The sequence below is a fragment of the Parathielavia appendiculata genome, assembly GCF_033297405.1.
Source record: "Parathielavia appendiculata strain CBS 731.68 unplaced genomic scaffold N657scaffold_3, whole genome shotgun sequence".
Lineage (NCBI taxonomy): Eukaryota > Fungi > Ascomycota > Sordariomycetes > Sordariales > Chaetomiaceae > Parathielavia > Parathielavia appendiculata.
In genome coordinates this window covers 2,002,306-2,026,143 of record NW_026944222.1, presented here as the reverse complement: position 1 = coordinate 2,026,143, position 23,838 = coordinate 2,002,306, and the positions used below count along the sequence as shown (strand labels likewise).

General features: G+C 55.2%; 10 protein-coding genes across 10 annotated transcripts; 6 read left to right on the top strand and 4 right to left on the bottom strand.

Moving 5' to 3' along the window:
• The first annotated feature begins 418 nt into the window (after positions 1–418).
• N657DRAFT_295311 (uncharacterized protein) lies at positions 419–1,357 on the top strand. The gene is made up of 2 exons (XM_062786655.1): positions 419–1,090; positions 1,211–1,357. The coding sequence occupies exon 1, from the start codon at positions 576–578 to the stop codon at positions 1,011–1,013; it is 438 nt and encodes a 145-aa protein (XP_062649919.1). The 5' UTR covers positions 419–575; the 3' UTR covers positions 1,014–1,090; positions 1,211–1,357.
• Positions 1,351–3,455, top strand: N657DRAFT_295159 (FAD/NAD(P)-binding domain-containing protein). Its single transcript, XM_062786653.1, has 3 exons — positions 1,351–1,623; positions 1,691–1,891; positions 1,956–3,455. Exons 1-3 carry the CDS (start codon positions 1,581–1,583, stop codon positions 3,041–3,043), a joined length of 1,332 nt encoding a protein of 443 aa, XP_062649918.1. The 5' UTR covers positions 1,351–1,580; the 3' UTR covers positions 3,044–3,455.
• N657DRAFT_295253 (uncharacterized protein) lies at positions 3,235–4,537 on the bottom strand. The gene is made up of 3 exons (XM_062786654.1): positions 3,890–4,537; positions 3,644–3,827; positions 3,235–3,561 (listed from the first exon to the last, which is right to left on the bottom strand). Exons 1-3 carry the CDS (start codon positions 4,305–4,307, stop codon positions 3,426–3,428), a joined length of 738 nt encoding a protein of 245 aa, XP_062649917.1. The 5' UTR covers positions 4,308–4,537; the 3' UTR covers positions 3,235–3,425.
• On the top strand, positions 4,481–5,846 carry N657DRAFT_295314 (uncharacterized protein). The gene is made up of 2 exons (XM_062786656.1): positions 4,481–4,568; positions 4,685–5,846. Exon 2 carries the CDS (start codon positions 4,769–4,771, stop codon positions 5,810–5,812), a length of 1,044 nt encoding a protein of 347 aa, XP_062649916.1. The 5' UTR covers positions 4,481–4,568; positions 4,685–4,768; the 3' UTR covers positions 5,813–5,846.
• Positions 5,847–5,880: 34 nt separating this feature from the next.
• Positions 5,881–7,608, bottom strand: N657DRAFT_567802 (uncharacterized protein; the record flags this gene model as incomplete). Its single annotated transcript, XM_062788544.1, has 4 exons — positions 5,881–6,577; positions 6,648–7,049; positions 7,163–7,330; positions 7,403–7,608. 4 exons carry the CDS (start codon positions 7,606–7,608, stop codon positions 5,881–5,883), a joined length of 1,473 nt encoding a protein of 490 aa, XP_062649915.1.
• Positions 7,609–9,199: 1,591 nt separating this feature from the next.
• Positions 9,200–11,685, top strand: N657DRAFT_679132 (Sec1-like protein; the record flags this gene model as incomplete). The annotated part of the gene is made up of 5 exons (XM_062796150.1): positions 9,200–9,236; positions 9,314–9,514; positions 9,572–9,772; positions 9,837–9,979; positions 10,054–11,685. 5 exons carry the CDS (start codon positions 9,200–9,202, stop codon positions 11,683–11,685), a joined length of 2,214 nt encoding a protein of 737 aa, XP_062649914.1.
• Positions 11,686–11,943: 258 nt separating this feature from the next.
• Positions 11,944–15,264, bottom strand: N657DRAFT_592279 (26S proteasome regulatory complex, non-ATPase subcomplex, Rpn1 subunit). The gene is made up of 4 exons (XM_062789926.1): positions 15,051–15,264; positions 14,904–14,974; positions 12,370–14,847; positions 11,944–12,308 (listed from the first exon to the last, which is right to left on the bottom strand). The coding sequence occupies exons 1-4, from the start codon at positions 15,178–15,180 to the stop codon at positions 12,282–12,284; spliced, it is 2,706 nt and encodes a 901-aa protein (XP_062649913.1). The 5' UTR covers positions 15,181–15,264; the 3' UTR covers positions 11,944–12,281.
• A 453-nt stretch (positions 15,265–15,717) lies between these two features.
• N657DRAFT_567595 (RIO1-domain-containing protein) lies at positions 15,718–16,967 on the top strand (the record flags this gene model as incomplete). The annotated part of the gene is made up of 2 exons (XM_062788526.1): positions 15,718–15,780; positions 15,846–16,967. The coding sequence occupies 2 exons, from the start codon at positions 15,718–15,720 to the stop codon at positions 16,965–16,967; spliced, it is 1,185 nt and encodes a 394-aa protein (XP_062649912.1).
• A 547-nt stretch (positions 16,968–17,514) lies between these two features.
• On the bottom strand, positions 17,515–19,476 carry N657DRAFT_569243 (uncharacterized protein; the record flags this gene model as incomplete). The annotated part of the gene is made up of 7 exons (XM_062788648.1): positions 17,515–17,650; positions 17,712–17,807; positions 17,859–18,116; positions 18,178–18,269; positions 18,323–18,412; positions 18,470–18,560; positions 18,608–19,476. The coding sequence occupies 7 exons, from the start codon at positions 19,474–19,476 to the stop codon at positions 17,515–17,517; spliced, it is 1,632 nt and encodes a 543-aa protein (XP_062649911.1).
• A 2,651-nt stretch (positions 19,477–22,127) lies between these two features.
• N657DRAFT_642923 (uncharacterized protein) lies at positions 22,128–22,766 on the top strand. The gene has a single exon (XM_062792437.1). The coding sequence runs from the start codon at positions 22,132–22,134 to the stop codon at positions 22,393–22,395; it is 264 nt and encodes an 87-aa protein (XP_062649910.1). The 5' UTR covers positions 22,128–22,131; the 3' UTR covers positions 22,396–22,766.
• The last annotated feature ends 1,072 nt before the right edge of the window (positions 22,767–23,838 follow it).

The window sequence follows — 23,838 nt, the reverse complement described above, 5'->3', positions numbered from 1 at the left end:
AATAAGCGCGCGCTTTGTTGGGCCTAAATTTACTCTTTTATCACTGGAATTCTGGTTAACCTCAGCTTTGATCGAGGTGCGATTCAAAGCACGTGTGTGCGGGGTGGGCCGCGTTCCTGGTTGCCGACCTGCCGAAACATGTCTCGCAGGGGGGAGCAGATCGTCCCAATCCAGCGACCACTTTGAGATAACGCGAGCAGGTCATCCAACTCAGCGTAACAGCTTGGATGGCAGAAGGCGAAGCCTAAATATCCTCGCATGCATAGCGAGAAAGTTTTGAGTCGCTGTTAAGATGTCTAATGCTGGATCCGGGGGAGAAAGCTCCAATTCACCGATCCGTAGTCCTGGCCTGCTTGACGACCCGGAACGGAAAGCCGGCTGCCGTCACCTGCTATATTCCAGGCTTCCACGCTTTTTGATGCAAAGACAAACTCTTGTCGGCTTACAAACAAAGTTAACTCTGACCGATGTTCAAATGAGACTCTTTCGCCAACCTCCGAAAGGACAGTTTCAAACAACTATAATCCAGCCCTGGTTTGTTCTGTAGCGTCTGAATTGAGAACAAGAAACAAATCATGTGTGGCATTCTGTTTTCTTTTCTCTCTATTATCTCTTCTTTTTCATGCCACATTCGTGCTTTTGCATTCCCATCTACCGCAATATGTCTTTTTTTATTCTTTTTCATTCCAACTATTGGGCATGCTCTAACAAACAAACTAGGGCTGAATCCAGGAACAACCTTCTGCTGGCGGGAGTTTTTCAAGCTCCGAGGAACGACACCGATGCCAGGAGTTAAAGTTCAAATTCCATGGCTTTTTACCACGAAAGGCCGAGAACACGCAGCATCATGGAAGAACGTTAGAAACACAACAGGCCAGGCCGACGAACCTGGAATGTCGGCTGAGAGCTTGGCCGGAACTCGTCAACTTATGGAGTCCATGGCCTATAGATCGACTGGCCGGGCGGTCTCCGGTGTATGCATCGGCCAATCCATTTCCCTAAGCAGCTTGTGAATCCCGACCAACGGGATTGGCGGCGGTCCCAAGATTGTCCCGGCACTGGGTCTTCCCCGCACCACCGAGGCTCCAGGGTTTGACACCCCACACTCACCGCAAGGCCCCTTTTCCAGAGTGCTCCTGCAGACATGTCCTTCGAGGATTGGGATAACTCTTGAAGAATGTGACTGACGATGGAAGGCTCCGGTCAAAAGGGCACTACGCCAGCCACGGCCCACTTGCTCCCCGATGCGGCGCCGCATGCTACACGAATCACGATGTGGGATGGCTTGAAGCGTACGTGGGTAGCGGGTGTGTCTGCGACAGCAGGTGCCGAGAGCTAGACCCAGGGACATCGCGGCCGGTGTATATATGGACGTGAGGGACCTAGGAAGGCACGGTTTTACTTTAACCATTTCTCCAATGTCCTGGCATTTCACATATCTCGAGCCAATTGCCTCTTCGAGCAACTCTTAAACTACCAAGCTCGACCTGTTCACCAACCTACGCAGCACTCGGCCTAATTCTCTGAACATATACCGACTACACAATCACTACCTTAGACCGCATCGCCAATTCGCTGCCATGGCGGACATCCGCGATATGCGCATCGTCATCATCGGTGCGGGTATGTTTACATTGTTCCCTCACCGATCCCTTCAGGCAGCGACAGCGGGTGCTAACCTGCTCTGCAGGCATGGGCGGGTTGGGGACAGCCCTAGCCTTCGCCAAGAAGGGATTCAAGCACATTGATGTCTTCGAGACGGCTTCCAACCTTGGCTTTGTTGGCGCTGGCATCCAGATGCCTCCCAACGTCGTCCGTGTACTTGACCGTCTCGGATGCTGGCAAGAGATCTTCGCGGAGGCAACCAACGTCAGGGGAACCAGCATCAGGCGTAAGTAAAACCTCAACAATAGTCGTGCCTGATCGACCCGGGGGTGTAACTGATTGGGTCGCAGAGGGGAGCACTAACATCGAGCTCTCACACGTCGAGATGCCCGACATCGAAGAGAAGTATGGGTTTCCACACTGCACCGGACACCGGTCGTCGCTCGCGGGCGGTCTGCTCAACGGCTGCAAGAAGGAGAGCGCCATCAAGTTTCACTTCTCGACGGCGCTGGTCCGGATCAACTCGTTCGGCCCCCAACCCAGCGTCACGTTCAAGCCGCGCGACGGCGACGAGTACACGCTCGAGGCCGACCTGTTACTCGCGGCGGACGGCATCAAGTCGCGGACGCGCACGCAGATGCTTGCCGAGCTAGGCACCGAGTCGCAGGAGGAGGACACAGGCCAAGCCGCGTACCGCATCATGCTCAAGAGATCTGAGATGGAGCACGACCCGGAAATGCTGGAGCTCTTGGAGAGCGACACGGTGGTGCGCTGGGTCGGCGAGCGGCGGCACATCATCGCCTACCCCGTCAGCAACAAGCAGATCTACAACCTTTCGTCGGCGCAACCCGACGACCACTTTGCGTCGGCGACCAACGCCACCTACACGACCCGCGGCTCCAAGACGGACATGCTCAAGGTGTACGAGGACTTTTGCCCGCTCGTGCAGCGCATGCTCAACCTAGTGCCTGACGGCGAGGTGTGCGAGTGGAAGCTGCGCGTGCACAAACCGCTGCCCACGTGGGTGCACGGATCGGTGGCGCTGCTCGGCGATGCATGCCACCCGACCTTGCCTCACCTTAGTCAGGGAGCAGCCATGGCAATCGAGGACGGCGCCGTTCTGGCCGAGGTCGTCAGCAAGATACCCGCGGACAAGGTGCACGACCCCGAGACGCTGACTAAGACGCTGAAAGTGTACGAGGTGCTGCGCAAGCCGCACTGCACCGCGCTGGTCGACCTGGCCGCGCACTCTGGGCGCATCCTGCACCTCGGGGAGGGCAAGGCCAAGGAGGAGCGGGATCGCGAGTTCCGCCAGAACGGCAAGACGGGCTCGCTGCCCGACAAGTGGGCCAGCCCGGACGTGCAAAAAATGATCTACTCGCACGATTGGATCAAGGAGGCCAACGACAACTACGAGCGGCTATTTGCCACTCTCTGAGGTGACGGGGAGTGTTAAAGGAAGTATTGGATATTCAGCATACCACCGCCTATTGGCGGCCCCTATGGCGCATACCCTAAAAGAGGCAGACACCTGGTTGAGTACAAGTTCTACCGAAACACAAAGAATTCCGAAACCGCGACATAGGAGATCCGTAGAAAATTGTCGTAGTCGTCGCGCCGCTGTACGCCCATCCCTTCCTATGCTGCGAAACTGCACCCCTGGCGCTGTTTCTGCCCAATGCCGACCCATCCATATCCCGCGCAAAAAGCTTCCCTCTTCCGTCGGCCCTTTTAGTCGGACATTCGGTGTTCCATCGAGATTTTCCTGCGAGCCGCGCTGGACCGGACCAGCCTGCGCCGGACGTCGGTTGAGCGGTGAATCATCCGGAATATGTTTTTGTCGACGGCCACCTCGCTCTCTCATGGTACCGATTTGATTTCCCATTTGGCTGTCTAGAACAAAATGTCCAAGCAGCAACAGCAGGCCATGCCAGCAAGACACGCCTCAAACACACCCTGCCCAACGACGTGACGTCAGCATGATTGACACCTGAGAAAAGGAGACCACCACACGATAATCTCAAACAGAAACACTCACCGGTCCGCTCTTTTTCTGCTGCGGCTGCCCTTGCGGCAGGTAGTAACCCCCCTGCGGCGCCGGCTGGCCGTAGCCCATCTGCGGTTGATGCTGGCCGTAGCCCATCTGCGGTTGTTGCTGGTAGTAGCCCGCTGCGGCGCCGCCCTGGTTCTGGTAGTAGGATGGCTGTGGCTGCTGGGGAGCGCTGTAGGCGGGCGGCTGGTCGTATTTTTGCGACATTGTGCTAGAAATTGAGTGATGTCGTACTTGGTAAGGTATGTTGAGCGTTGCTTGGAAATGGGCGACGAGGTCTCTGAGCGGGCGACGAACAAGCGCAGTTAGAGTGGTGGGGAAGAGTTTGAGACGGTGTTAGAGGTTGCAGGAACTGTGTCGCAAGAAATGGAGGGTGCAGCGCTCCGTTGGAGAGTATGTCGGCTTGAACAAATGCGGGTGATCCTGCGTGGCGAGGCGTGGCTGTGTTGGCGAAAGTACGTGTCACTGGGCTGACTGAGTGAAAGATTGCTACTCTGGCGGGAATATTACCAGGCCGGGTGCTCGGCATTGCTTCATATGAGACGCGTGAGGGTTTGATGCGGATGGTACAAAGTGTTTGAGCACAGGGCTTGGCATGACAAGAAGCTCCCGCATCTGCCGGAGACGGGCAATCTCCATCCCATCCGGCCATCACTCTTTGAGCTCATCGCGATCGACAACCAATGCCCACCATCTTTGTTCCGACCCGTTTATAGTTTTTGTTGTCGAATGCTAGTCCCGATTCTGACTTTTCTCCAAGCCTTATCAACTTTGCAGATCGCTTGCAAGACAGATCTAACTCTGAGCACCTTGGAAAGCTTCTTTTCGCAATTTGATGGATCGAAGTTGCTTACAGAGTACTCTATACGACGGCCGTTAACCTTATCTCATGGTAACGTTATTACCGAGGAAGGTAGTGCACGCCTGCTCAGCTAAGGGCCGTACTGTTCTGTTACGTCATAGCATCTGTGCAGTAACTTTCCGTTCATCAATTGATCTCAACTTGACTAAGAATTTTGACTGCGAAAGGCGCGTGTAAATCGAAAGTTGCCAGCCCCCGGATCCGCCGGTTGACTGCGAGCTTCTCGCGCAAGATGTGGCGGAGCATGCAGCATGATGCAGGTATCACAGCGGTCCTCTGAAACGCCGCTCGACGACTCAAACTGGCGAACAGTTATACAAGAGAACGCATCTGTCTTGGCAGCGCCTTTGAGCAACTCGGCCCATCATTCATCAATATTACACTCATCACCTTCTTCTTTGTCGGACACCAGGTTTTTACCCACCATGTCAACCCAAACCCAACCTCAATCTCAACAACAAGAACCGCTCACCTTCCCCTCCCACCATGCCGCCCTTATCCAACCCTACCTACCCCCGGTCGCTTCCTCTTCCTCCTCCGGCTCCTCCTCGGGAATCACTCCATTCCCGCACGTAACCCTCACCTACGCCCACTCCCTCGACGCGGCTTTGTCCCTCGCGCCAGGCGTCCGCACGGCCCTCTCGGGATCTCAGTCCAAAGCCATGACGCACTTCCTGCGCGCCCACCACGACGGGATCCTCATCGGCGCCGGGACGGCCGTGGCCGACGATCCGGGCCTGAATTCACGGCTTGTCTTTCTCGAGGACGACAACACGGAGGTGTCATTAGCCGCAAGACAGCCGCGGCCGGTGGTGCTGGATCCGCGGGCGCGGTGGGAGGTGCATGAGGGGAGTAAGGTTGTGGTGCTGGCAAGAGAGCAGAGAGGGTTGGGGCCGTGGGTTTTGGTTAATTCTGGGACGGTGGTGGACGAGGGGAGGAGGAAGGTTCTGGAGGCGGTTGGGGGGAGGTATATTCCACTGGAGGCGAGGAGGGAGGGGGAAAGGTTTGAGTGGGAGGATGTGCTGCGGGCGTTGAAGAGGGAGGGGTTGGGGAGTGTCATGATTGAGGGTGGCGGGGACGTGATTAACTCGCTGCTGGCGCCGCCCGTGAATCGGTTTGTTGATTCGGTGATTGTGACTATTGCGCCCACATGGCTTGGTCAAGGAGGTGTGGTGGTGTCGCCCCCGAGGACCGCTGGTGAGAACGGGAAGCCGGCGCCGCCGGTGAGGCTGACGGACGTGACGTGGTGCCCGTTGGGGGAGGATGTGGTGTTGTGCGGGAGGGTTTCAAGATGAACGGCAGGTGTCATCTTCCGTTCCTCTAAGAGCAAATCTCTGTTTCCCTGCGAGGTGCAGGACTGGCTTTACAAATGCCCTCTCCACCTAATTTCCAGCCAGCGAAACGGCATATAGCTAATTGCCGTCACGACAAACGCCATTTCGAACCCAATGTCTCCCGTCGTTTTCGCAATGAGACCCGTATACCACGGCGCTGCCATGCCGGGAACGACCAGCGCCAGACTCACCAGCGAGGCCCCAATTGCGGCCAACCCCGACGGTAGCTTCTCTCCGACATTCCAAATACCGTGATCGTACGTCGAGTAGTCCATTCGGCGGAACACCAGCAGCTCTACGATCAGCACCGCGTCGAAGCACCCCGCCCAGTAACCAATGACTGCCAAGAAATTGGTCAGACTCTCCTCCCAAGCTTCGGCCGCGCGGATTGCCATGGGAATCATGATGGCCATGGTTGCCAGGATGAACAGAAATCGATGCACTTTGGCAAAGAAGGGCAGCAGCATCTGCAGGTTGAGCGCAACGCTGTACATGGAGATGGCAATGTTGCCGATCACGCTGAGGGCCAGGACGACGAGAACGAATCTGCCGAAACCCCCCGCCGGGGCCAGCATCTCGCTCATGACGCCGCCGACTCCCGTGGCATGATACGCTTGTTCCCAGGAGGGCACGTTGGGGACTGCACCGCCGATGGCGGCGCCGAGGATGAGAAGCGGGACGGATGGAAACAGGAGGCCGGAGTAGATGTAGAGAAAGACTCTGATTCTGGTTGCCCTTAGCTCGGCTGCTGTGAACGGCCGCTCGGGGAGGTGGAGGGCAGGAAATTCAAGCCTACCTGGATACCCGGTGAGGTTTGTGATAGATGGAGTAATCCGAGACGGTGCCACCAAAGGTGATGCAGTAGCCCGCGATCAGGCAGCCGAACGTCAGAACCTGGGACGGCGTTGCAGGCCGCGCCTCGCCCTGGAGATGGAGATGACTGCCGCCACAGCCGACAGCGATGACTATCGATATCAGGTTGGGGATCCAAGCCCAGCGCTCCCAGAGATGGAGGGCGTTGAACCCGAGCAGCGATACGGCGAAGGCGACGAGGCAGATGATGACGATGCCAACGTCGACGTTGACCTTGTCCGTGTTCAAGGAGCTCAAAGTCTGGCCGCCCACAACGGCCGAGAGGAGGGAGAACCCCGTCAGGGTGGCGGCGTTGAGGAGGAGTGGTACCATGACAAAGTAGAGACTTTGGCCAGCTGTCAGCACATAAGTTTATAGGAGGACAAAAGAGGGCCCGAATGGAAGAGGTAGCGGAACAGGAGTAACAATAAGAAGGACCGAAGCCGCTGTCGTACGCACCCAAACGAATATCGGGCCTGTATGAGCTGGCGCAGACCTGTCTCCATGCCGCCAATGCCCATGAAAGCGGGTGGGATAGAGGTGAGCAGTGCGAAGAAGAGGATGATGAGCGACGCGTCTCTCAGGCTCAGGCCCATGCCAAGTGTGGCCAGCATGCCGGTCGGAATTCTGTTGGCGAGAGATGCAGTCAGCCGCCTGGCCAGCGACTGGACTTCTCGACCGTAGGGAGCGAGGTCTTACGGGAGCAGACATAAAAGGCAGGTGAAAAAGACAGTAAAGAGGTTGCTGTACCGGGTTGAGATCCGCTGCTCCAGAGGAATTGGCATGATGCCATTCTCTTCAACCCCGGCGTCCACCAGTCTTCGATACCATCTTGGCTTCCTGTCGTAGTTGGCCTCGTAGACCTCGCCCTCTTTTACCCTCAGAGATGAGAGGAGATTCTTCATGAACGAGTACTTGGTCTGGGAAGGCGACTTCTCCTGTTGAGGCTCATGCTGGTTCTGACTCTCAAGCTGACGAGGACTGTCCCTTTCTACTTCGGAAATGGGAGCGGTGGAAGACATGGTAGGGATGGAGAAGAAGACGAAGTGAAAATGGGCTTTGAGAGGGCTTAAAGTTACGGATTTCAGATCGCTAGGAGAGACGTTTCATGACATGCTGTAGTATGAGGCGAAGGCATGACAGTAAGAAGAATCATAAGGGCTCCAAAAGAGTGGTACGTGTCTTCCATCCCATCCTGGAGAATGGAGATGCTGGCAGCACAGGATTCAGCAGCAAGAAGCTCAAACCGGCAAGTCAGCTGCAGGTCGATGCCGTTTCACCCACCGAGACTGGAAGGTCTTTAGCCCAGAAACAACACAGTAAGTTTGCTGTGGGGTTAGCTAAAGAATCTCACGAGTGCTGATAAGCGGGAGATGCAGACACCATGTGGGAGCCAACCTGGTCCATTGGAGGAGGAGAACGGGGATTCAGCATGGCTGCAGTAGTGAGTGGCACGTCTTTGGAGTGGGAGATTGCAGACCAGGATCCTAGCTTGCTGACGCAGAAACTCCCCAAACGGGCTCGAGGCAGTCGAGGCAGGGCGCGGGAGAGGCCAGAGGTGGTTGGCAAGTACCTCCATCCACATGTCTCATGTGGCAGCCCGACACAACTGGCCTTGATTCCCCCGCTTTTTTGGAGGGTACTACAGAGAATGGTACTAGCAGGAGTGAGATACAAGTACCAGTCCCAACAGGCTTCGCCAGCCCACGGATGATGTCCAGCTCAGGACGATGCCCTGGATCGCCACATCGACAGCGGCGACGTGTGTCTTGAATCTCGATGCTGGAAACCGAAGTGAAGCGTTTCCTGCAGTTTGTGGTCCCGGTTCCACAATGTAGCAAGCCATGCGGCTTACCGACCCAAGCAGTCGGATACCAAAAACAGCGCCAGGAGGCCAATTGGCAAAGGTCAAGGCAGCCAATGGCAGGCAACTGCGGGAATAACCGTTCCCCCGACCAGTTTGTAAGGGGGTGGGGGCCCCGATGTCCGCCATGCCATACCGGTACAGAACCTCTGTGTGTCCATTCAGTGGACGACACCAGCAAGACGGAACTTTGTCACTCATCCCACCGCGTGCGGACTGCATTTCTGTTGATCGTGCATAGATTCCGACATGGCTATGTTTTCACAATCTGTGTTGTAAACACCGATGAGTTTACATCGTCTGAAGTGTAGAAGCGCGTTGAAGGTTGGACTGCCATAGATGATGAAACAGAAGCACCTCGTGGGAGTGAAGGGTTAGGGCTAAATTTTGTCTCTGTACCCCGGACTGGCGCAATGCCCGATCCCGCTGCACCTTGGTTGACATGTCTCAATCGAACAACACCTTGTTTCGAAGTGTCGATTTGAGAACCCTTTCAGCACCGTTAAGCTTTCGCATCCGCCCCTCCTCCCTCCGGCCTTCTCGCGCCCTCTATTCGAACTTTTTTCTGTTGGCCGTTTATCGAAAGCTTGCTGTTGGGGCTTGAGCTGGGCTCTGGCCTCACCGCGTGCGCTATGGACGGCCCCTCCATCATCAAGGAGCATGCCAAAGGTAAGCTGGCTTCCTCTTCCGGACACAACTGTCTCCTCTGGTGGTCCGTATGCGGTATCGATAACAAGTTTCCATAGCCATCATCGATGCTATCCGCAGAACTGCCCCGAACGATGTGAGCTCCTCCCTCAGGCTCTCTGCCCCTCGTCCAAGTGAGCCCCGCTCTAACCTTGCCCGCCTGTCCGCCCAGTGGAAAGTCCTCGTGGTCGACGAAACAGCAAAGAGGATCATTAACAGTTCGGTCGTCGAAGATGAAATTCTCAGTCACAATATTGCCAGTATGCCTCCGTGTTACTTGACTCATGACGGGTCACTCAGCACTAAGCCGGTCCTAGACATCGAGCGAATCGAGGAGCGGAGGGAGATGAATCCAGACATGGACGCCATATACATCCTCACACCACAACCACACATTGTCGATTGTCTTCTCGCCGACTTTGAGCGCCGCAGGTACAGGAGGGCCTTCATCATTTGGACTGGTTCAGTGCCGGATCCCCTGCAACGGCGCCTGGATGGCGCCCGGAGGCAGATGGCAGGTATGCCAGGTCGTCGTTGTCTTTGACGCTTTATGGCACCGTTATGCTCACGCTGCCTGTGTAGCACCCCCTGACATGCTGCTGGTCGACTTCTACCCACGCGAGTCCCACCTCATCACCTTCCAAGACCCCTCGAGCTTCCTCGTGTTGTACAACCCCACCTGCAACGACCTCGTGGCACGCCACTTGCGGACATTGGCGTCAAAGGTACGAGCTCCTCGGATCATACCAGAGTGAAAAAGCCGCGAGAGTTTTGTTTTGCTAAGGAGGCTGCCCGCTAGATCGCCTCGATTTGTATCACTTTGCAGGAGCTGCCCAAGATCCGGTACTACCAGCCGCCCGAGCACGCCAGGCATGAAGCGAGGGTCTTGTGCCTACATCTGGCCCGCTTCGTCCAGCAGGAGCTAGACGGCTATCAACAGTGGGACCGCAACTTTCCCCCTCCGTCACAGCGGCCCCAGTCTGTCTTGCTCATCACGGACAGGTCAATGGACCTGATGGCCCCGCTGCTACACGAGTTCACCTACCAGGCCATGGCTCACGACCTGCTCCCAATAAAAGACCGGGAAGATGGCAAGATGACCTTCCGCATGGCTGCTGATGAGAACACGCCCGACGCGCAAGAAAAGGACATGGAGCTTGCGGAGAAAGACCCCGTCTGGGTTAGCAACCGGCATCGCCACATGAAGGACACCATTGACAAGCTCATGAGTGACTTCCAGAAGTTCATTGACCAGAACCCCCAGCTTGCGGGAAAGAATGCTAACGCCACAACCCTCCACGACATCAGGGATATGCTGGCGGGGTTGCCACAATTCCAGGAGATGAAGCAGGCATATGCTCTTCACCTCACCATGGCGCAGGAAGCCATGAACATCTTCCAAAAGTACAAGCTCGCAGACATTGCCTCAGTAGAACAAACCTTGGCCACGGGCCTCGATGAGGACTACAAGAAACCCAAGAACATCCTCGATCAGATTGTCCGCCTGTTGGATGACCCAGCGGTCGCACCGGCGGACAGGTTGCGTCTTATCGCCATCTATGCCCTCTATCGGGACGGCATGATTGACAAAGATATCACTCGCCTTCTTTGGCACGCATCATTGCAACGGTCGCGTGACAGCCAGGACCAAGCAGTCATTGAAAACCTCGACCTTCTCGGCGCCCGCCCCCTGAAGGAGTTCAAAGAGCCCCGCCAACCCGCCCCTCCGCTCTTCCCGCTCAACCCCAAAACTGCAGTTCCCGACGAAGAATACGCCCTCTCTCGCTTCGAGCCGGCCGTCAAGCACATGCTTGAGCGCGCCTGCGCCGGCGATCTCGACCCCGCCCTCTTCCCCTACATTGTCCCCCCCGCAGACGCGGGCGCCGAGTCGCTCACGCACCAGGCCTCCCTCCGCTCGGCCGCTCCGCGCTGGGCTTCGGCCAACCGTCGCCAGGCCGAGAACCGCCAACGCATCATCGTCTTTGTCGCCGGCGGCGCCACCTACTCCGAGGCCCGCGCATGCTACGAGGTGTCTGAGAAGCACAACCGCGACGTCTTCCTCGCCACGAGCCACATGCTCACCCCGGCCCGCTTCATCGCCGACCTGCGCGTCCTCAAGACTGACCGAAGCCGCCTCGATCTGCCCATGGACCGCCCCCCGCCGAGGGCCCCCGCCCACCTGTTTGAGCGGCCCGCCCCGCCGCTGATCCAGCAACAACCGAAACAAGCTCAACAGCAGCTGCCGCCCCAGGTTGCCACGGGCATGGCCCGCCAGATGCCGCCCGGCGGTGCCCGGGCCCCGACCAAGGCGCTCGCTGGCATGACGCTGAGTAGTGGAGCTGCCTCGTCCCCGTCCTTGCCTAGTTCCGAGGGGTCGGGGAAGAAGGATAAAGAGAAGAAGAAGAGGAATATCTTTGGGATTAAGAAGTAAAATCTGCGTTGGCTCTATGTGTAAAGTTAAGTTGGCTGAAATGTCCGAGGGGTTGGGTTTGAAATGGGCTGGTTGCTTGGTCCGTTGATTGGTATGGAAATCCTGGGAACTCCTTGACTCACTGCCGCGTTTGTTTGAATTTATCAAGCAAGGAGTTTTGGTTCTGGGCAAATGGAAGTGCGTTGGACAGCAGAAAAGGGGTTCTGTCTACAATGGATCGATGTGGATGGGTACATGTACCGATGTGTTTGCTAATTCAGTTGTCTGCAGACCCTGCTTTGTCTTGAGCAATAAGAGTCGCGCATCTTCCATCTGCTCGGGTTCGCGTTCCGCCGGCACGGTCTCCTCAAGGGCAGGCATGGAGAGCACTATCACAGTATATGGGGGCAAGCCACCCAGAAGACATGATGATAGCATTTTAGCAACCAGAACCCGTCCAGGACCGCCGCGGCGGCTGGCCCTGCCACCTCAATAAATGACCCGGGTCGAGCTCATTTACCTTTATTCTACTGTACACATCCGTCATCCATTCTTCGGCCGGAAGCCGTCTCTTCTGCTTCTTGGTCCCTTGATTCAAATGAGCCCCGCCTCATGGCTTATTTACCACCCTCCCATTCCGGGTTCTGTATTGGCATGGAGTTAGCATGTGACGGACCTTCAGAGGACGGAGTTACCCAGACATACCTTGCGCAAAATGACCAGGCCCTCGAGGGTACTGCTGAGACTAATATACTCCTCGTCTTCGAGCTCGGCGCGCTCGCCGTATGCGAGCAGCACGGGCGTGCTCTGTGTCTGCCACCCGGTGATGGTCTTGGGACGGCCGGCCTGGCCAACCACGTCGACGGCCTGACCGACACGCACGTTGACCGTTAGCGGCTTGAGGCTCTCGTCCAACGTGACCAGGAAGCGCGGGTGCATGGCCGTGACAAGGAAATAGAGCAGGTAGTGCGAGTTGGACGTAATGAGCTGCTTCGCATCAATCATGGCCACGAGGACGGCGAGCAGGCCGGCGGCTGAGACGCGCGACAGGATCTGACGGTCGGTATGGAAGGGGTTGATGGATAAGGTGCCCTTGCCCATGTGCAGAAGGCCCTGCGCGATGCGCACCATGAACAAGGATTCCTGGTCCCTGTGGTAATAGCTGGCGAGCTGACGCAAGAGCTGTGCCAGCCTGGCATTGTTGGTACCGGCACCCAGAAGGCCCATGGCGAATATGGCGTTGATGGCGACATCGTTGTCGTTGTCGTGGCTGTACCGTGAAAGCGTGTCGTAGATCTTCATTTGCGGATTGCTGGGGCTCACGAGGCCCATGGCCAGGGGCACCGTCCTTCGGATGTTGGCCTCACCGTAGTGCATGAGATGGCCGAAGTGGCGGAGGACCATGTCCTGGCCAACATCCTCGCCCATGGCAATCAAGCCGATACCGAGCACAGCATAAGCCTGGAGCAGCTCGTCGCCCTTCTTTTCGTCGGATTCCTCCATGTGCTCATTGCACAGGTGCAGGAGCTCCTGGATCTTGAGCACAGCGCCGGTGCCAGCCCAGGCGCAGATGGACGCAAGAACAGATGTCGGCTTCGCCATTGGGTGCTCGACGACCTTCAAAGTCTCGAGTACAACATCAACCTCTTCTTGACGGCCAAAGTAAAGCAGACCCAAGCCGAGCGCGAGGAAGCGCGTCCACTTATCTGTGAGTTGGCTCTTGCGCTCATCGTCCAGCAAGGTCATGATGATGGCCTCGCCAGCCTCTGCATGCGAAGACCCGACAAACACCAAACCGCAAGCCAGCGCAGCCATTGCCGACACACGCATCTCTTGGCTAGTGTCGGAGATGATGGGCAGGAGGTAGGCCAGTAGCTCCTCCTTGTTGGAACCAGCATACGACAAGCCGAGGCCCATGATCGCGGCTACCCTGATCAGGGGGTTTTTGTGATTGAGCTTGTCGTTGTCGGCGAGCAGAGCCAAGGCAGGCTCCGAATCCAACCGAATGCCCGAGTTCATGATTCCTATCGCAAGATAGGCGCCGGCCTGAATCTGCTCCTCGTCGAGGTAGGTGTACTTGTCGACCTGATCTAGCCCGTTCTCAATATCCCACATCATCAGTGTTCCCAGGGAAGCCACTGTAGACATCATGCCCTCCTCCTTAGTCTTCCACACCCAGCTTTCCTTATCCTTCTCAACAAGCATCATCTTGTCGTTTCCGAAACCGGCGTTCACAAACGCGTTGACAAAGGCTGCTGCCAAGTTGTTGCGGGCCGAATCAAAGTTGGTCAGACCAGCCACTCGGCTGCTCTCCAGGTGGCTCTTGTAGATGTCCTCGGTCGTTTTGGGCTCGAGAATGTTCAGCTCCTTGCCGAGGGCCTTGAAGTGTTCCGGTAGTTTCACGTTACCGAGGCATTCCACAATCTCCTCGTCATCCGGCGTCTCCCTCGGGTGATCCAGGCATATCCGCTGACGGGCGACGAGGAAGGCGAGTTGCTTCTTGAGCGCCGGGTCTGGTGCATCATCGAAGTCGGTCTCGATGAGCTCGTGGTCGTTGAGCCTAATGGCAAGCACCATGGCCTGAGTGTACTGCTTGTAGGTCTTGTAAATGCTGTGCGCCACCCGCAGGAACTGCTCGTTCTCCGGGTAAGTGAGCAGGTTGACCATTGAGACCATGTACAAGCAGACCCTTCCATAGGTATTTTCGTCAAGGAACTTGGGCAGCTCCTCAATGATCTCAAGCTCGCTCATCAAGTCGACGGCGTCTGCCTCCTGGTTGCTCTTCAAGAAAAGAGGCACAAGCATTAGCGCAAGGTCAACCAGGTCTGCGGTTGGCTCGTCGGCGGCAATGCGCTTCGCGTAGACCTCGCCAATCTCGAGCGCGAGGTGGCGAACGTATTCGTGGCCCCAAGACCCAATATCCTGAGTGGGGGCGAGGAGGCGGTATTTCAGTGTGTCCTGGCGCTCTTCGTCTGAGTAGGTCATTCCGATGACGGACAGCACGTCCGCCAAAGAATTCTTGTCGTCGCCGGCTGGCCAGTCATCGTAGAGCTTCGTCATCGTCTCATAGTGTGGCCGCAAAAACTTTAGAGGCTTGGGGACTGCTGTCATGGAGGAAGTCGACGTCTTGATGAGCGTCTTCATGGCCTCGAGTGCCGGTTTGTAAAGCTCCGCATTGGATTCCTGCGATGACACGGGTAAGCAAGGGTCACATGGCCACTGGGATTTCGACGACCAACCGTCAGCCTCTCAACGAGCATGTCAAGCTCGCTCTTCAGTTGCTGGTCCTCCTCACTGAGCTCTTCTGAAGCTGGTGTCGACAGTTAGCGCAACCGGAAATTGAACAAGGCCTTGACGGTGGGCAGCGCAGGGGAGGGAAAACAAACACTCGGCCTTGTCGTCGTCCTTCTTGCCGTTTGCCACCGGCTGCCCAGCCTTGTCCTTTGGTGTCTCATTATCAACGGCCTTTCCCTTGCCCTTGTCGGCCGTCTTGGCCAGATCACTCTCTTGCGCCATGGTCGGGTCTCGGATGGAGGGGATAGCCTAGAGCACAGGCGGGCGGCGACGAGGAGCTAGGTGAAGCGGAGATCGCGGAGTAGTATCGGAGTTGGAAATTGGCGTTTCCGGTCGCCTGATGGCAAAATCAATCGTGGATACTGGTTGGGTTGATGAAAGGATTTGGAGTTCTGAATGTTCGTTGGAAACAAACTTGAAGCTTAAACAAATCGGGTGGCCAAGGCAGGCAGCTTGGTTACGCGATGCTTGCTTGTCGCCTTGAGGCGAGGCGCCCAACCAGCGGTCAGTTCTCCACCGTGCTAACCAAACCCTGCAAGAAGCTGAGCTGAATTGAGGTGGGACCAGTGCGCAGCCCGCTTGATCTAGGTTACTTACTTATCTTATCAGCACCGGACCATGATTTTCTGGGACACTTTCAATGTGGAGGGGCTGCTCCTAGGACTAGACTTACTTTTGAGACTCAGCTCCAAGGTTTTCAGTCGGCAACCAAAACTACTTGGCACACCGTCCGTCTTTGGTCAAGGTGCATCTGTTACCATGAAGTTAGACACGAGGGCAATGCGCCATTTGACGGCGGAGGATTGGAGGGTGTTGACAGCAGTTAGTTTCTGTTCTCTATCCCTGTTCGCCGCTTCACCCCACTAACTCCATTCCCATTCCCACAGGTAGAGATGGGCAGCAAGAACCATGAGATTGTGCCGACCCCTTTGATCGAGAAGATTGCCCGCCTCAAGGGCGGCGCCAGCGGCGTGCACAAGTCCATCTCGGCCCTCGCCAAAGCCGGCCTGATCGCGCGCATGAAGGAGGCCAAGTACGACGGCTACCGGCTAAGCTACGGCGGGCTCGACTACCTCGCCTTGCACACCCACGCCGCCCGCAAGCATGTATACAGCGTCGGCAGCCGCATCGGCGTCGGCAAGGAGAGCGACATCATGGTTGTGGCCGACGACAAGGGCACCCAAAAGGTCCTCAAAATCCACCGCCTTGGCCGCATCTCATTTCGCACTGTCAAGACCAACCGCGACTACCTCAAGAACCGCCAGTCCGCCTCCTGGATGTACCTCTCCCGGCTAGCCGCCATCAAGGAGTTCGCCTTCATGCAGGCCCTGCGAGAAGAGGGTTTCCCCGTCCCCGAGCCTATCGCCCAGTCTCGGCACACGATCGTAATGAGCCTGATCGACGCCTTGCCGATGCGGCAAATCTCATCCGTTCCAGACCCCGCCAGCCTCTACGCCGACCTGATCGGGCTGATCCTGCGACTGGCCAAGCACGGCTTGATCCACGGTGATTTCAACGAGTTCAACATCCTCATTCGCGAGGACAAAGACGAGCAAGACTCGGACAACATCATCCTCACACCAATCATCATCGACTTCCCCCAGATGGTCTCGATGGACCACCAAAACGCCGAAATGTACTTTGACCGCGATGTCGAGTGCATCAAGCGCTTCTTCTCACGGCGCTTCCACTTTACGAGCACGACGCCAGGGCCCTTTTTCAAGGACGCCAAGAAGACGGTTGGCACGGACGGCGCGAGAAGGCTAGACGCTGCGGTGGAAGCCTCTGGGTTCACCAAGAAGATGGCCAAGGACCTGGAGGCTGCAATTCGGGAGCAGCAGGCTAATTCCAATGATGATGCCGACGACTCGGACGACTTGGAGGACTCCGAGGAGGAGATTAAGAGCGGGAGCGAAGATGATGACCAGGAACAAGTGGTTATCGGCGACCAAATCCCCCTAGAGAGCGAAGAAGGTTTACAGAAACTGACAATCAACGATGGAACATGAATCAATTTTCTTGCGAAAATCACCACCTCCTGATGCGTCTCGTGCAATCGTCTCCCACAGAAACTCTGTCCATTTCGCTGCGCCAGAGTTGTTGCCCACCCATCAGTCACACTAGGTCGCTGCACACCTCGGTTTATGCAAAGTGGCGCGATCTCTTCCATTTGATCCATACTGTCATGCTTGGCTCCGAGATCGAAGCCCATTTTTCCCTTGAAAGATGAAACGACGTACAAAGAGTATTGTTGGTGGCTGCCCTTCCCACCCCTCGACTAACAGGCTAAGAGTCCATCCCTAAGATTGTGCTGCTCCTGTCCGACATAGTAGAGAGTTGATTATGTGAGCTGACAACCACTTTGTCTTGAAAACCGACTCGCGTCCAGTCCGGGCCATTGTGATAGCAAAGAAAAGCAAGATGACGATAGTGACGTATCCGATATCGTTGCGACAAACCGTAGAGATAAGGAAAGTCAGGGGGTCCAACAAGAAAAGTCCTACACGTCGCCACAACCCCCAAGACCTGAACTCAGGGAAAAGCATCGACAAACACCTAAGCCTTCTCCTTCTTCACGGTGGGCGATGACTGGGTACTGCCCTTCCTCGCCGTCGGGGAGTCGACGACGGTCGCGTTGTCACCACCCAGGCCGTCATCAGAGGACACCGTGCCGGGCACCGAGATACTCTGCCTGTACAGATGATTAGTAGGGATGCTCAGGGAGCCGCCCAAGACACTGGTGCTGGTCATACTTGGGGGTGTGTCCCACACTCTGACCCATCAAGGAGCCCACGCTCGCGCTGCCGCCAATGCTGGCACGGATCGAAGGGACGCGAGGTGCAAAGAGGCTGTTCAGAGTCAGTTCGGGTTCCATTGTCCGGCAGATGGAGAGAGCGTACGTATCAGCGCCCATGCCACCTCGGCGATTCCACGGAGCAGGGCTGTAGATGCTGGGATGGATGCCAACGTCTGCCGTGCCATAAGCTCCGATATTGTACTCGTTCGTGCGGAACTGCCGACGCTCGGCGGTGATCCGCTTCAGCTCCTTCTGGGCCGGTGTGTCCGCATACCGAACCTGCATCAACATCCCTTCTTCGCCGATGGAAGCACCGTGGTACTTCTTGATTATGTCCTCGCACTCTTCACGAGTCTCGAAACTGTAACAGGTGTCAGCAAACCGCTGTGCAAGTCATTCTGGAGAATGAATGCGAAACTGACCGAGCAAAGCCGACGCCACGGCTGTTGCCCATGCTGTCACGGAGGATCTTGCTGGAGACGACATGGTAACCAGCGAAAATGGCATTCAACTCCTAGTAGACGTCAGTCAACATGAAAACCCATATCTCATGGAGACGGAACTGACCGATTCATTGAGGCGCTTGGGGAGGTTCGACAGGTACAGATTTGTCGAGGTCTCATCACCCTCAGCTTTGAGTCTGGCATTGAAACTCTCCTAGTTCGGTGTCAGCTTCGAAGGCATGTGCCAGAACCGCGTGGCGCGACAACTTACCCGAGCAAAGCCGACCTCATAGCCAAGATGGTAGAAGCCTCGGATGCACTTCTCGGAGTCGCGCACATCAGCAAACTTGGCGAATCCGAACCTGCAAACGTGTCAATCGGATTCACAGTAAATAGCTGAAATACATACCCTTTGCAAGCGCCCGTCGAGGTGTCAATAATGGCCTTGCTCTGCTCGACCTTACCGAACCGGGACGCATACCGGAGCAAAAGCTCATCATCGGTGGTGGGATGGAGACCGCGGATGTAGACGTTGCGGTTTCCATGAATTCTATTCTCCAGGCACTGCTCAAGGGACTTGGTGTGGCTGGGGGGGGTGAAAACAGCCGGAACAGCCTCGGGGATGGGAGGGTCCTGTTTGAGAAGCGCGAGGAGATCCTCATCGATGGGTTGGGGCGCCTTGGGAGCCACAATCTGCTCCGGAGAAGGAGTTGTGTAGCTCGACCGGAAGACGGCAACTCTCGACGCACTGCCGCGCTCCGAGGCACTGCCAAAGAAAGGCGTAGCAGGTGTGGACTCAGTGGTAGAGTAGGACCCGCGACGATTCTCCAGACCGGGTACCTCACTGCTGCGTTCGGCAAAGGACGCCACTCGACCAGGAGTGTAAGGCATGGTGTGGTAGGGGACAGGCAAGGGCGCGAAGCCGCTCTGAACAGGATACTGCCCGGAGACTCCAAAAGAGTAGGCGGCATCGGGCGCCATTCCGACGTGCAAAGGCATCGAGTAGCCCTGGTAGGCGACGGGCTGCTCTTGACCAGCACAGTAGGCGTGATGAGCCTGAAGCTGCGTGCCGGGGGCCGGGGGGAGAGCCAGAGTGCTGAATTGACTCATCACGGCACCAAGGGCAGCATCGGAATGGGCTCCGACATGCTGTCCATGGGAGCCCGGAACATCGTGCTGATGGTTGCTTCCAAGCTGGGCGCTCAAGTATGCGGGGTACGACGCATGGCGATTGTTGCCAGCATCCGAGGACATGGTATGGGCGCGATAGGTCGCCATGGTCGTTGTGAAGCCTAAAGTCCAGCATCAGTCTTGATGTCTGTGAAGTTTTGTTGTTGGGAGGCAGAAGTAAAGTAGCAAATCTTGCACAGAGAAGACGGTCTCCAGAAAACCAGTCTTCGAAATGGACTGAAAGTGTAGAAATTCCCAGGCCAAAGAAACGGAGTGGAAGGACGGGGCTGTTGCAGCGAGGCTGGAGGAACTGGGAGGAGGGCAACTCCTGTACCTACCTTAGCAGATTCTGATTTTCCGACAGATGAAGCCTTCTGCAAGACGATGTATCAGTAATGCTGAAGCAAGGAATGCCGCGCCGAATGAATCCAAATTGCAAAAGATGCCGTTGAGATGTGGTGGCGGCGAGGCCCGAGGTTGATGAAGGTTTACGAAGGATGAGCTGGGTTGGTGAAAAGAGAAGGGAGGAGGAGGAGGAGGAGGAGGAGGATCGCAGAATCAGAAATCGAGTGAGAAAAGGAAATACAGGCGAGGAAATCTCGCAGAAAAGACGCGTGTGCGCTTTGGCGGAGCGCGCCAGTTGTTGCAACCGGGAAATCGACGCGTGGACTCACCTCCAAAATCGACTCTGGCCGGTGGAAGCAGAGTCAGAGATGAATCGACGTCAAGAAACCGAGCCACTCAACGACCGGAAATGTTAGTACCAAAGAGTCGAATGCAAGTGATGGAGAGAAGGGATTAAGAAGATGGATCGAGCTATCAGCAAGATGAATGGAAGAGACTGCGGTGGTCTGGGATGGAATGGGAGTGTTGATGCTGTAAGATCGGAAGCAGAGTCCATAACAGACCAAGAAAAGGTTTTGGCTTGAGTTCGCAGAGGAGAAGGATTTTAAGGGCACGCGGGTCCCCAGTTGCTGGCAGTTGCAGACAGTCAAGCAGTGCCTTTTTGCCTTACGGAAACGTGGAAAGGCCGAGAGGAGCATCAAGCAGCTGCAGTCAAGGAAGGAACGCTGGTGGTTGTGGACCTGCCACTCCAGTAACCGTGGCCGTGACGAAAGGATGGAGTGATGTGCAGTTGATTTAACTTGCTTGCAGAGGTGGAGTGAAGGAGCATGCATGTGATCATAGGCAAGAAAGCAGAAGGAGAGACAAGCGAACATGACAAAGTGGACGGGAAAGAAGCTGGACTTACTCGACTAAATGTTGCCAACTCAATGTATGGGCAGTAGCAATATAAGGTCGTCACTGAAGCCCACGGAAGCCGGCCTGGGTGGTAGGATGCTGCTAACCCTCGTGGTTTCCAAGAAGAGGTCGTCGTTGATAAGTTTGGAGGTTGGATTTCGTCGAGCAAACATGGCAGTGGTTATCGCGGCGCAGGAACCTGCTTTGAGCTCGAGCAGGAAGGAGCGACCCAGGTCCTTCTCTGCAGGCTTCGACCGCTCGAAGGAAGGTCAGTTGTCGTCACCGTTTTTGCTTTCCACTTTCTCCTTCTTCGCAGCAAGCGGTGACCAAGGGACATGACTTCTTGTCCGAAGAGGTCGCTTATGGATGCTTGCACTACTTTGAGATTATGAACCTTTCCGTTGCCCACGAATGCCAAATCCTTCGTGTGTCGTGACCTCTGCTTTCTCAAGTCTCCTTTCGGCACTGGCCCGCCTCATTCTTCTTCCGCAAGCAATATGGTTGTCCGCGTCCCGTCTTGATTCTGCCACCATGATAAAGACCCAAGTGGCTGAAGGTGCCTGGCAAAAGTTGACTAGTGTCCTCCGAGCTAAGTTGAGACCAGTCAGGTATCCTGGCTCTCGGACTCGGGCGCCGTACGGTTGAGTAAGGTGGCCACGGCTATTTGAAGCAGCTGTGTTCCAAGGTTTGCGGGGAGTCTCTGACATGTAAGTATGCGCCCCGATATGTGCTTGGTCTCCAGCTGGCTTGGCCTTATGTTGATGATGGCTGCCAGGGCTGAGGGATTGCTGAAGCCCAGTCAGTATTGCGTATCATCGAGTGATATCTTCCCAAGGTTGAGCCCTTTCTAACCACCAGACGACTTCTCACAGACTTCCGAACTGAGTAGTGGACTTGACAGTAGCCAGATCACCGATCAGCAGTCAACAGGCTCTGTCAGACAAGCTTTCAACCTCTAGCCAGTGGGATCTTGAAGCAGTGGTGGGGGATTAAAGGACACAATGCCAGAATGCCCGGGGGTTGATGCTGAAACAGAAGAGAAAGAAGACCAAACGACACGCAGACTGTCCTTCGCGTCCACACGGCGTCAGCCTCTTTTTCTTAGTCTGCAGGAGGAGTGAGTGCCACTTCAAGAAAGACTGGACCCCCCAATGACGCGAACTCACAACAGAGGCTGCAACTAAGCGCTCACTGCCTGAACAAGCTGGTCTACTGACGGCTGATGGGCAGGGAACCATCTGCGGAGGAGCCGATACACCTTCAACGTATAATCACCATGGAAAGCTTTCCGAATGCGCAAAAGCCTCGTACTAAGGACATGAGAGGGGCACACTGAGTGAGGGTAGGGAAGGACAGCAGCAAGCCCGATTCCCAAGACAGGGTTGATCGTCATTACGTTCGAACTCATGTTTCCTGCGTAGACATTGACGCTGCTTGCTTGGCGTGGAAAGGTGGGAAAGGATCACTTGAGCTGTACACTTAGGGGATTCGGCATCGTGATGGCGTAGGACATCAAGGCGGATGCAAGACGACCGATCCAGGATGTGCAGGGTGATACGACAGCTCTTCCGACGTCTCCTTTGGGCGTGGTTAATTCTAAAGCAGGTGTACTTTTGGGTAACGTTAGTCAGTATTCATACTTCTGAAGATCGGTCAGTAAGGTGGGGAGCTAGGTGTTACATGGACTGCATTGCCAGTTTCTCCCAAGACCCCGTCACCGCAGAGGCTGCAGCTCGACGAGCTTCTAAACGGGCCGCCTCGTGCTGGCAGACGCCAGCTGCTTGACTGGAACTTGGAGTTTGATGGCGAAGGTAGTATCCAGGTTTCCTTAGGGTTCCTTGAACAGCGGATTGCTCGTCGGCCACGTCCCAACGAAGAGAGTCCTGAAATGGAGGCTCCTCAATCTTAGTTCCGACTCTGCTTTTCGCCCCGGACACAGAGTGTCCGACACTCAGATGCTCGGGTGATCGCTCGCTGGTGATGTGCGGTCAACGCCAAGAACGGGACAAAGCTCCGAGACCCGGGACATGCAGCCAGCTCTCCTCAAAAGTCGCCCTACACCCGACGAGTACCGGACCCCGGCCAACTATGGATCGGGAAATCTCCCGCTTGTGGGTGCCCTTTCGGGACTGTGGAGAAGGGGGCCTGCGGAATTTGGAGAAGGGTTTTGGAGTGAATACGGAAGCCGGCAGCGAAATCTGGAGCATAAACCACTCATTGCCTTTAGCCTTAGCACTCCAGCCCAGTATCCGCCTTCATTTGCTATCTATAGTAGCATCTCCCTGTAACATTTATGGTTTCGATCGCTTTATTTATCTACTAGCCACATCTACTTGGTGCATTGCGACCAACGCGATTCACTCGACGTACAGATGCACTGCAATCAGTAGTTGCGATATACTATAATTACAGTCTGTATAACGTGTTTTATGAGCGAATGCACCATATCAGCGAGTGCACCACTGGTAAGGGCTGCATATATAATTGGGCGCAGCACTAACGACGGGAATAAGCGGGGAATAAGCTGTTAGTACTTCGACTAAGTGTCTGTGCAGCCCTTACCAGTGGTGCACTCGCTGATATGGTGCACTCGCTGATAAAACACGTTATACTTGATAGTATAAGTGATGTAAATAAAGGCGTTATCGATTTAATATCTTGAAATAAATCCCTTTATTATCTAAATTTCTCATTAACTACTTATATTTAGCATAGGATATTTATTCAAAGTTAGTGCAACATCTTTTCATTTCTGATCTCCTGATATTTATTATGCTATTCTTACTATAGTTACAATACTTATAGCTATTATCGCAAAAGTTTCTATTTTCAAATTTTTGTTAGAATTAATTTATCACATAAATAACTAGTTATATCTCAAATATAGTCAAATATATGCTTTATTAATAAGTTCTCTTCTACTATTGATAATAAGAACTATTGTAGGTTTAACACAGTTTAGAATTAAATGATTTTGTTAGTTAAAGTGTAAGGAAATATTCTTTATAAAGCTACCAATAAAAGTATTATTTCAAGTATAAGCTAAAACCTCACGAAACCTCTACCAAATTAAAAACTGATACAAAAATAAAAGTAGTTAACTGTCACGGCGGGACAGGCGCACAATCCAATGACAATTGTATTCGGGCTAAACTACAGTCTAAGCTCTATTCCGTCAGGTACGGGCAGGCTTGATTGTCAAGACGTAGCTCGAGGAGCTACGAACAG